At 41.7% G+C, this 12,828-nt stretch overlaps 1 protein-coding gene across 1 annotated transcript in view; it reads left to right on the top strand.

Annotated features, from left to right (window-relative positions):
* Positions 1 to 12,828, top strand: part of rint1 (RAD50 interactor 1) — a 69,356-nt gene that overhangs the window by 19,234 nt on the left and 37,294 nt on the right. Inside the window, exons 7-8 of the mRNA XM_084346201.1 lie at positions 1,641 to 1,751; positions 2,182 to 2,407. Coding sequence (XP_084202327.1) covers positions 1,641 to 1,751; positions 2,182 to 2,407 — 337 coding nt within the window. The remainder of the gene's footprint in view (positions 1 to 1,640; positions 1,752 to 2,181; positions 2,408 to 12,828) is intronic.

Genomic DNA, 12,828 nt, shown 5'->3' with positions numbered 1-12,828 from the left:
GGCCGCTGGAAAATTTAATCTCCAGTCCACATCTAGACAGAATTATCCTCTCTTCTGTCTCATGTTTAGCAGGCTAGCAGCTGGGGTGTTTATGCCACAAAGTTTTTCTTTTTTATTTCAACAACTTACCCACCTTCAAGTGAAGCACAAGCCTCCTCTTGTTTTGACCTTTTCTTTCTTTTGCTTGCTCCCGATTCATATTGCTGTTTGGAGGCCATCTCTCCACCTGCATCCAACTGCCTGTCAGCGCATCTGCTGATTGGTCAGATGCTGTGGGCTGTCAATCATTGTGGCAACGTGTGCGGTGTCAGATTACTCGTACTTTTTTTTTTCTCTCCTGCCTCGGGCTGACTTGGTGTTCTACGCGCGCCTCATGGCAGCGATGCACATCCTTTGCGCATTTGCAGAGAATGCGCCCCCTTGCGCAAAATGGGGCCCCCCATGGATCGTGGGGCCCTACGCACAGCGCATGTTCTGCGTGTAGGGAGGGGCAGCACTGCCTACAATGCAGTACTGAGTTCCCTCCCCAGACAGCTTAACAACCATTCACACCTGGGCTCACCTAGCCCTATCACCCCACATGAAAGCTGGTTGGATCAATGACCCACAAGTGGCCCTAACAACTTTACACTCAGAGTTGTCACACATGTCCTTAACAACTCTGTAAGAACACTCCCACACAAAGATTAAAAGCCTGCAACTCCCCTCCAGTTAGTTAGAACTGAAGAAGCCTCTTGGATGTGAGGTGAAACGTCTTCAGGAAACTGAAACAAGTCCAGTTGCCTACGATACAGCGCTTAGAATTACCATGACCTGGATGACTGAGAACTTTCATCAACATTAGTTTGCATAGTTTGGGTTTTTTTGTGGAAAGCATAGGAAACTACAGTTGGAGTTGCATCATACAGTCTTGTCTTGTACAGTATTATGACAGTTAAATGTACTGCTAAACGTATTACTGCAAATAGTCTCACAGCCTCAGAAAAGGAAACTGCTCTTTACAGTACGGCACTAAAACAACGTGTGATTCACTATGGTAATATCAGAGTTATTGACATTGCCACATCATCACGCACCCTGCAAACAACTGTGTTTAAAGAACGTAAATGGCTTCAAACATGTGTTACTTCTGTCTTTCTCTTGCTAGCCAGATCCAGATCTTTAGACACAGCAATTTAACCACTGCTTTGTTCCACAGGGGCCACCATAATCAACAAAAAAAATTATGTTCCTTGTAGTAGCATTTTGAATTTTGAATCTTAGGATGCTTTTTGCAGTTGGAAAGCACTGTGCATTCCATGTATGAGGCACTTTCAGAACCAGTTCCGTCACTTTGCACGTAAGCAACTAAGTGCAACACAATCAATACCGTCTAGGTGAGACTGTATGGCTGAAAATACACAATCCCCGAATTTAAATTATCTCCTTGCTTTCGCTCAGAATAGCTATGAACACTTTGCCCGACCACATCAAATTACTTATTTCTGGGCACAACCTGACCCTTTTTTATGATAGTTCTTGCACATTAACTTCTTGCTTTACAGCACGTTCTGCAGTATCCTTGCATGACCTTGCTCAGATACTTACCAGCGACTGAGCTTTAGAAACTCAATCTCGCCCTCTATCTTTGTGTGTCGTAGCCAGAGTGGTACCTAACACAGGTTCTGATGTGGATGAGTAACAGCTCAACCTTTATGGAAGAAAAGATCCAACCTATCCTGGAACGAGCTGGGGCAACCATCAGTGCGAGGGTATGCTGCTCTATAATGGACTTTATGCAGTCTGATTTGATCTAGAATGTGACATAGAATTAGTGACTTTGCAAGAGTTTATGAATACATGCTTCCTTTAATTTTTTTTGGCCAGGGTAGTTTACAGGAAAATTACCTTTTCACTGACAGTCTGCTTTTCACTGATTTAAAACTGAAAATGTATTGTGTGTGTGCATGTGTGTGTGCGTACATGATGAAATAATTGTAATTTGATTTGAAACCCTCAGTTCTGTTTCTTATCAGTTTTCATCAAGGACTTGAAAACCCTGTATGCTTGAAATTGTGTTTGTTAGAGCATGTTTAACATGTCTTTTTGAAACTTAGTGTTACTTCAGAATTAAGACATAAAACTGGCAGATGCCTATTGTCAGCTTGGCAAAGTAATTTTTCTATATCTATGTGTATGTAGGTGGAGCTGTGCCGAGGCCTGTTGTCTCTAGTCCAGGAGAAGGTGGCCAGCGATGCTTCTAGGCTTCTGTATGATGATATGCTCTTCTGTCACTTGGTGGAGGAGGTGCTGCAATTTGAGAAGGAGCTGCGGAGCAACCAGTCATACCCAGCAGTGTTGCCTGGTCTCCTTCACCTCCTGCTTGAGGATGCAATCCTTCAGAAGTGGCTCACTGTGGAAAAGAAGAGTAAGTTGTCAAGTATGAGGGTACATAGCTCCATGAGTTCAGCTTCCTCCTCTGCCGCCACACATAAAGAGAGAATCAAAGCATCCATAGTGCAGCAGGAGCAATTTGAGAACTTTCTTGATGTTTTGATTCTTTCTTTTTAACTTTAAAACTCGCTCACCTTTGAAATCCATAGATTTTATTCAGCCAGACATCTACATAGGATGGGTGTTGAATACTAAACAGACATGTTTTCAGTATTGTTAATATAATAATGTAATAATGATAATATTATTATAAAGTATAATATAAATCAATAAAATATTGTAATTTTGCCATGACACGATTGCAGTTTGGCCTACCTAGACTTGCACACAATGTGGCTATCAGAAAAAACAAACAGTACTGTCATATGCTTATTAGGTTCTTCATTCCATTAATTGACAAAATGAAAACAAAATGTGACCTGAACCTACTGTCACACAATATATTTGCATGGAAAATGTATTAGGGGTGATTATCCATTATCCACTTTGATACATACCTATAAAAAGTATTTACCCCCTTGGATGCTTTTATAGATGGAATCATGGTCAATATAATTTGGCTTTGTTGACAATAATTTACAAAAAAAAAAAAAAGAATGGAAACAGATTTCTATCAAGTAATGTCTTTAGTGGAATCTCAATGATTTTGCACTCATTTTAGGGCCACCACCTCATAATTTATCAGTTAATTATCTAAAAGAGACATCACTAAAGGAATAAACAGAACCATGACTGGGTCTAACTGAAAATGTTTATTAACTGAGTAATTACTGACACAAGTGAAGGTTGGAGTTGGTTGGAGAAGGTTGGAGAGAAAGTAATCCAACTGGAGGTTGGATTATACTACTACTACTACTACTACTACTAATCATCGTCATCGTCATCGACATCAACTCAGTCATGAGCAGTTTTAGAAGATGGTTCATGCCTACTTGAGCTGGAAAGGCCGGGCAAGGATGGAGCCCTGAATTTTGAGAGCGTAATGCACGAGTTGGAATATATGGTATAATGAGATCTGACATGTACGACAGGGCAAGGCCGTGTACAGTTTTGTATGTTATCAGCAGCAACTTAAAGTCTGATCTTATATGAATTGGGAGCAAATGCAGTGAGGCTAGGATTGGTGTAATATGATAAAATTTTCTTGTACATGTAAAGACTCTAGCTGCAGCATTCTCAACCATCTGAAGACTTTTAGTGCTCTCACGCGGAAAACCCCGAAATAAGGCATTGCAATAATCCAGCTTAAACGAAACAAAGGCATGAATCAGGATCTCTGCGTCAGCCATGGACAAGAAGGACCTAATTTTAGCTGTGCTGCGCAGCTTATAAAAAGCGATTCTGGGGGCGAGGGTAGAATCATAAACAACACTAAGGTTCTTGATTTGAACTTTGAGAAATAACACAGTTAAGAGTTACCGTCACCTGATCAAAGTGGTGTCTCTGTCGAGCAAGGGCTATGACCAGCATCTCAGCTTTATCCGAATTCAGGAGCAGGAAGTTTTCTGACATCCATTTGTTCATTGCATACAAACACGTCTCTAATTTCGTGATTTGAGATTCATCATCAGCTTTTATGGGCACATACAGCTGAGTGTTGTCCGCATAGCAGTGGAAATGTATTCCATAACTCCGAATAATTTGGCCAAGAGGTGAAATATATAAAGAGAAGAGCAAAGAGCCAAAAAAAGAGCCCTGGGGAACTCCATACTTCATACTTAAATATTGATGAAGTATTTTTGTAAGAAACACATTGTCTTCTTTTGGATAGATAAGACTTTAGCCAAGCAAGAGCCAGGCCAGAGATGCCAAATTGACTTTCAAGTCGGTCTGACAATATGCCATGATCTATGGTATCAAATGTAGCGCTGAGATCCAGTAACAGAGGCACTGAGGTTTGAGTCCAAAGTAAGTAGAATGTCATTAATCACTTTAGTAAGGGCAGTTTCGGTGGAATGACAGGCTCTGAAAGCTGATCGAAAAGGTTCCATAAGATTATTATTAAGAAGGTAGCCTGAAAGTTGCTGGGACACAACTCCAAGACTTTAGAGAAGAAGGGAAAGTTGGATACTGGACTATAATTATTTAGAGATCCTGGGTCAAGATGTGGTTTCTTAACTAGAGACTTAGCCACAGCAGACTGAAAACCTAGCAGGGACAACACTGGTCATGAGTGATAAATTAACAATATTTAACATTGTGGGTCCCAGTGCTGGCCATAGATCCTTAAACAGTTTTGCTGTAAGGGGGTCCAGGACGCAGGTAGTTGGTTTTGAGGATGAGACAAGTTTAGACAATATCTCAAGAGAGATACTTTCAAAAGTGTTAAGAGCTGAGACTAACTGAGAATCAGCAGAAGAATGTTTTATAATCAACTTTGCCAAGGAAGCCAGAGATGAAGTTAATTTTGATTCTAATCTTGTCAATTTTACTGCAAAAGAAATCTAAGGAATCATTTGCATTAAAGGATGCACAGCTCACAGACTGTGGTATTTGAGTAAGTTTAGCCAGGGTGTTGAAGAGAAATCATAGGTTGTGTTTATTATTGTTTATTAGGCCAGTTACTAAGTACACTATCACGCCATGCAAGATAAAAAACATCTTTCTTCTTAGATTTTCTCCATGCACGTTCCATTTTCCTGCAGTCCTGCTTGAGATCTCGGGTTTCATCGGTAAAGCAGGGAGTAATGTCTTTGGTCGTCTTGTCTTGGTAGAGACGGGCGCCACAGAATCAAGGAGAGAAACAAGTACTGAGTTAACTTCATTAGTGAATTTTTCCACAGGTTTTGTAACCCCAGGCAGTTTTTCCACTGAGTTTCGCTATGATTGCCGGGCTGATATGATGAGAAGTAAAAACATTTGTGTCACCAGTACAAGGACAGGCTAATGATGCTTCAAATATAATAAGAAATTGGTCCGACACAGCAGAAGAGATGGAAGCGACATTCAGAGCTGACACATCTAATCCATGCGAAAGGATAAAGTCCAGAGTGTTACCACTAGAATGAGTAGGTTCATGAACAAGCTGAATGAAGCCAGAAATATCAATAAGTCCCAGAAAAGCTTTACTTAGTGTGTCAGAGGGCTTATTTAAGTGGATTTTAAAAAACCCAATAATTAGGATCTTATCTGAACGAATCACAAGATCTGAAAGAAATTCACCAAGTTATTCTAGGAAATGGGAGTAAGGCCCTGGAGGTCTGTAGGTCTCCACCAGGTGAAAGCCTGTTCCCTGGACAAGGCCATTACTACTTGATGAAGATGGTTTTAAAACCAGAGCCTCAAATGAAGTAAATGTAATATGCTGGTTAAATTCAAAATAAATTTGTAGATTAGAGCAACACCTACCCCGTGTTTAGAGGCCCGAGCAACATGGGCATAGTTATAGTCAGGAGGGAAGGCTTCATTTAATGGCAAAAAAGTATCAGGTTTCAGCCATGTTTCACTTAAGCCAATCATGTCTAGCTTGTGCTCAGTAATCAAATCATTAATCAGTAAGGCTTTGGTGGACAGTGATCTAATATTAATGAAGCCAAATTTGAGAGTTTTAAGCTCATTGGAGCTACAGTTTCCAGTGACAGGCCGTTCAGTGGAGCTCATGGTAGACAATTTATGAATTGGAACAAGGTACCTTTTAGTAATAGTATGTTTTGGCTGCCTATGCAGATAGGAATGACGGAATACAGTAGTGATACTCTTTGGTATTTTTTTATGTAAGTCTGTGTAAGGTGCTTGCTGAGACATTTCCTCACTGTCAGAGGTGGAGATCGAAACTATTGAAGGCTAGCAGGCCTGCTATCAGGCCCGGGGCTAACACTATCTGCAGTGGCCGTGTCTCTAACTGAGAGAAGCTACTCTAACTCATGGACACGTCTCTCTAATAGAGACACCCTGTCTGCAACTGCAGAACAGTCGGCACAAGCTATCGTAACACTTGTTTATCAAGGCTGTGTTAACTGCAGTGAAAGGCAAAAACAGTGAGCTAGGCTAGGTTGAGGAAAGCTAACCAGGCAGCAACAGACCACCCAGTAACAGAAGATTGGTTTTCGTCAAAATACGTACAAGTAATAAAAGGCCTAACGTTAGCTAGTGGGACTATGAAATAGGGTTGTCACGATACCAGAATTTCAGTAGTCGATACCAATACCTGTGAATTTCCACGATTCTCGATACTAATTCGATACCACAATTTTTAAAAAAACAACAAAACCCATGTACTTTTAAATTCACTAATTTATTGAAAACTGCTTCAAACTGTGAAGTATTTAACACCACTGTGCTTCAACGTCTTTTTGCACAGAATTTAAATTGCAGTACCAGCTGCCAACTGCCAAAAGGTACTTTTAGTTTAAATAACATAAGGTAAGAGACTGTCAGACAGTATCTCATCATGTCACCTTACGTATAATGACGCAGACCGTACCGTTACATTACGTTAAACATCTACATGAGGGAGCGACTGAGCGAGAGTAGAAGCCTGCGCCCCAGCTGACTCTCATGCCCAAATGACGGAACGTAGGCATATTCGGGTTAACGTATGACGTGACACAACAGTGATAGTAAACGGAAACTCACTCGAAACTCACTTGAATTCTCTAAACAAGTCGGGGTGCCTGTCTTTGAGGTGTTTGGCCAGGTTTGACGTGCTTCCTCCTTTCGTTTGAAAACTTCTGAGGCACTGTTTGCATGTCGGCTTGTTTGAGTCTAGAATTGCTCCGTATTCATCCGCCTCGAATGCAAAATATTTCCACACGCGACTCTTAGTACCTGTCTTGTCGACGAGCCGACGTGTTGTGCTTTCACTCTCACTTGCTGAAGCCATTTTTTCTAAGACGGCAGGTTTCCTTCTTCAGCGCTGCTGACTGCTCTGTGCTGCTCACACGCGTATACTCCCCCCGTCAGTTCTGCCAAGAATCGACACGGCTCGCCGAGTGAAAAGTTGTATATTCAGTTCTGACGTTACCAGAAAAAAGCAAGTATCGTATTATTTTTTTCGTGTCGGCATCGAATTGGTACCGAAGTATCGGTTCTTGTGACAACCCTACTATGAAAGACTCAGAAATCAAAAATAAACACCTAAGATGGATAGACAAGGAGAGAGACACAGTACACAACAGCTTTCGATCTCACGGAAGTCCCAGGTGGGCGTCACAGGAAGCAGCGTCACTTAAGATCACTTGAATCAGTGCAGTGAATCAGAGAAGTTAATCAGTAGTCCTGGCTCCAATTACACCAAGAAGACAAACGCAACACTCCAAGCAACTCTGTGAAAAGGTTATTTAAAAGTATAAGTCAGGGGATTGATACAAAAACATTTCTAAGTAACTGAACATCCCCCAGAGTTCAGTTAAATCCATCATTAAGAAATGGAAGGAATATGGCATATGTGCAATTCTGCCTAGAGCAGGCCCTCTACACAACCTGAGTGACCGTGCAAGAAAAGAGACTAGCGAGGGAGGCCACCAAGACACTGATGACTACTCTGAAGGAGTTCAAAGATTCAGCAGCAGAGATGTTGAAAGCAATTCAATCTCTACTAGAGTTTACCCAGAGGTATGTGGGAGACTCCAAGGTCCACTGGAAGAAGGTTCTTTGATCTAATGAGACCAAAATTGAGCTTTTTTCCCATCAGACTAGAATGCTATGTTTTGTGGACACCAAACACTGCACATCACCACAAACGCACCATCCCCATCATGCTGTGGGGATGATTCTCGGCAACTGACCCTGGAAGCATGTAAAGGTAGAGGGTAAAATTAATGCAAAATATAGGGAAATCCTGGAGGACAACCTGATTCAGTCTGCAAGAGACTTACAACTTGGGAGAAGATTTATTTTCCAGCAAGACAATGACCTAAAGCATACAGCGAAAGCTACACAAATGGTTTAAAGACAACAAGGTGAATGTTCTGGAGTGGCCAAGTCAAATCCCAGACCTCAATCCAATGGAGACTTTACACCTGTTTGCAGTGCAACTTGACAGAGCAGTTTTGCAAAGAACAGTGGAATAAAATTGCAGTGTCCAGATGTGTAAGCCTGATAATCCACACAAACTCTGTGCTGTGATTGCAGGCAATGGTGCATTTACTAAATACTGTCTTGAAGGGGTTGAATAGTTATGCAGTGACTTATTTTACATAGATTTTTAATTAATTGACATTACTTCTGTAAAAGTCTGTTTTCACTTTGACATTAAAGAGGTTTTCTTTGTAAATTATTGTCAAAAATATATATATATATATATATTGACCATGATTCCATTTATAAAAGCAATAAAGGGGGAACACATTCAAGGGGGTGTATACTTTTTATAGGCACTATATACAGTCTTGGTCAAAAGTTTAAATGCACTAGTAAAGAACATGTACATGAGATGTACATCTCAAAAAAATAAAAAATTCAGCTCATCTGTATTGTTGGGTCTGTTGTCTCTCATCTTCCTCTTGACAATACCCTATAGATTCTCTATGAGGTTCAGGTCAGGCGATTTGGCTGGCCAATCAAGCACAGTAATACCCTGGTCAGCAAACCAATTGCTAGCAGTGTTGGAAAAGGAAATCAGCATCTCCATACAACAGGGAGATGCTGATTTCCTTTCCCAGCAGGACTTGTCACCTGCACACAGTGCTAAAACTACTCAAACTACTGGTTTGCTGACCATGGTATTACTGTTCACAAGACCCCACAAAATACAGACGAGCTGAAGACCACTATCAAAGCAACCTGGGCTTCACCTAAGCAGTACCACAGGCTGATCACCTCCATGCCATGCCGCACTGATGCAGTAATTTGTGCAAAGGGTGCCCTGACCAAGTATTGAGTGCATAAATATACATACTTGTTAGAGGGTCATCATTTCTGAAATATGGATCCTTATTTTGATTGGTCTTATGTAATATTCTAATATTTTGAGATACTGGATTTTTGATTTTCATTAGCTTTAATTACTTATGTTCCTAAAAGTTTCACTTTTTGAATTAGATTATGAAAAAAAAAAAGAACTTTCACATGATATTATAACTTTTTGAGATGCATCTGTACATGTTCTTTACAAGTGTATGTGAAATTCTGACCACGACTGTAGGTCATGGTAGTCTTGAGTACAAATGACTTCTACAACTCTTGTTTTTCTATGATGGAATGAATGGAACGCGTACTACTTTGTCACAAAAAACATTCAGGAAGTTTGGTTCAATAATGAATTTATTATAGGTATTCTGAAAAATGTGACCAAATCTGCTGCATCAAAAAAATACATACAACAAATTGAAAGACCAATTTTGGTGATGTAGAATGTTGTGTCAATCAAATTTGAATTGTAGCATGGCCTCTTAAAGCTATAGTTGGTGATCCTGTTCAGAAACACTTTGTTATACTGGGTGAAATGGTCCTTCCATCCTGAGAGTAGTCAATACATAATGGCCCTCATTTATCAATCTTGCGTGAAAACGGATGCAGATCTGAGCGCAGAATTGGTCTTACGACAGGACACCCGTGTGATTTATGAAACATTCGTATCTGACCTATCTTGATAAATGCGGCGGCTGAATTCGATCGTCATTAACATGTTACGCCCTTAAATATTCCTGGTTCGGAGGCCTCGCCCACTGAGGTCAAACATGGAGAGAAGAAACACTGGCAAGAAGAGAAACTTTTCCGAGATGGAGAGACAAATAGAAATATGCAGTTTATTGGCCTCAGTTGTCGGCGCACTTGAGGCAATAAATAACACGTTAAAAGAAATTAATGAAACTCTAAAAAAGCCTTAATAAAATGTTTAAATGACTAAATGTTGTCCATTGTTTGTGTTTAGTATGCCTTTAGCCAATTTCACCTAGAAACCGTCACATTACTGATTAAATACTGCAGAGCATTTGCAAGAGTTTAAGGTACTTTATGTTCTAAAAGCGATGAATGAGGTCCTGTCTCCTCCGTGTAGCCCCAAGTGGCCACGATCTGTTCCATGGGCATTGGCTCATCTGGCTGCACCGGCACATCAAGAGGCACTCCATTCACTAATGCAAAGTTGTGCAAAACTGAACAGGCCAAAATAACATCGCACACTTTCTCTGGGGTATACAGCAGCGTTCCCCCTGCTGGTCCGAGACAGAGCCACCTGCCCTTCAGCAACCCGAAGCAGCGCTCCACTGTGACCCGTGTGCGTGTGTGCGCACTATTGAATCTGCTTTCCTGCTCTGTAGCAGGTTTGCCAGCGGGGTTATTAGGTATTCCGTTAGAGGATAACCCTTGTCACCTAGAAGAACCATACCAAAATGTAAATCATCTGATACTTTGTTTAGTATAATGCAATTTATCTAGGGTAGCTACGTACCGAGGAGATGACTTTGGCTCTGCAGTGCGCCCTCCTGCAGCCGCGCGCCAACACAGCTGTTTTGAAATATAAAAACAGCCACCGGCCACCAGCCCCAGCCACCAGCCCCGGCCACCTGGCCACTACGTTTAAAAGTGATAGCTTGGCATCACAAATCACCTGTACATTTATCGAGTGGTAGTTTTTGCGATTGATGAATGCGTAATCATTCATGGATGGTGCCTTCAGACGCACATGAGTGCAATCAATTGCTCCAACCACATTCGGAAACCCAGCAATCTCATAAAATTGCCTTTTTGTATTATTATTTCAAAAATTTTAATGTGCAATAATTATTGTCTTGTTAGGCTATTTAGCCTATCATATTGTTTTATTTTACAAAAAAGTGGTATCAGTAAAAACGTGGGCTTTTTTTTTTTATTAAATTTTTTTTGTTTGTTTTATTCGTTTTAAGAATCCGTTTTGATCTGTCCTAAATATGTGACTGCTTATGCTTAATGACAGCCGAGGTTTGTTTACTAATTATTTTCAGACTCTGCCAGATTTTGCTGTGCTGCTCAGACCTGACGTGAGATCTGATCGTAGCTTCCGCTCACGTCCAAATTGATAAATGCCGAAGTTTGCGTGGAAATGGTTGTACGCACGGTTTTCTGCCGTACGTTCGTTTTATAAATGAGGGCCAGTGTGTTCAGAAAAAGGAGCAAAAAAAACCTGTGGCAGCTGCAGGCCTGTAAACAATCTGACCAATCCCTGCCTCTCGGTCCGAGTGGAAAGAACCAATCAGATGCCTTCATGTCTTGTCCTGCCCACACCCCCTCTGTCCCTCCCTCCTCCCTGCGTGCACTCGTCACATGTCACTGTTGCCGGAAATATTCAGCACACTGCATATGGAGTTAGCAGGAGAGAACAATGGCAGAGAAAATGCAGCCACAAGAAGCACTTCCAGCTTTACTTGTAACGGCTCGCCCCGCTAAACGGGCTCAGAAAAGAAAGCTGGAGGCAGAAAAGGCTGCAACGAAAAAGGCTTTGGATAAAGTCAGAGGGAAAAGCAGAGTCAACATCAGTTCAGCTTTTGAACAGTGGAGACAACTGAGGGAGCTGAAGGGCCTTACGCCAGGTTCAGACAGGACGTGGAAGTGCCCCGATCGGCTGCGAAGCGCCGAGGAGCGGAGTCATTTTCATTTCGGCCCCCATGTTAACCAGTAGAACTATCTGAAGCTGTTGTTGCGCCGATTGTTTCAGCGTCTGGTCTAATTTTTTCACGTGCCGCGGCCGAATGTGTCAAGCTGGGCAGGAAGTCAAACAAAGCAACAACGAGAAATCCTGGTGATTTTCAAAATGAAACACATTTCAAAATAAAACTATTTTCGATAATTAAACACCCCGATTGACAGAAAACTACTCATTACCATGACGTGGACACACATTTACAGTTGTCAGGAAACTGATTGTTTGATTGATTATGATTTTATGCAGTTATTTACTTTCCTATGGTGAAAAAACAGCTCCAAGTGTGACTACAGAACAGCTGACGAGCAGAGCCTTTTGCTGACCGGCGCGGAGAAATTCGTGTCTGTTGTGAACAGAAGGGCCGTGGCTCGCGCGCGAATTTCCGAGTGCGGCGCTTCAGAGCGCCTCGGCGTCCTGTCTGAACCTGGCGTAAGAAGTGATGCAGAGGTTGCTGTCTTTCTGTTGGACAGGTAATCATTTGTTTTGCTTCGGGAGGATTTGTTATTTTCATGAAATATGTAACGTTAGCCAACTAAGCTACTTTTGTAGCTCGTATTAGCCCAATGCTAACATTAGCTTCTCTGTCGGTGTAAGCCAAACGTTACAGGTTGTCGGTAGCCTACATACTGCTTATCTAACTTATAGGATCTGTGCTTCCTGCACGGAGCATTGAGCATTGAAATACTCGGCTCTCCTCTGCCCTGCTGACTCCTCCTGTCAGATGCGCGTTCAAGTTTGTGGGGCTGTGGCTTTGGACGGAGCACTGACGGGAGGGGGAGGAGGGGGTGGAGCTTAGAGGAGGTGCCACTTTCAAATCTTGCTGCCTCTCCAAC

This window comes from Pagrus pagrus, assembly GCF_965226575.1.
Source record: "Pagrus pagrus genome assembly, chromosome: 23".
Taxonomy (NCBI): Eukaryota; Metazoa; Chordata; class Actinopteri; order Spariformes; family Sparidae; genus Pagrus; species Pagrus pagrus.
Note: the sequence above shows the minus strand (reverse complement) of the source record. Positions and strands in the feature narration are given on the sequence as shown.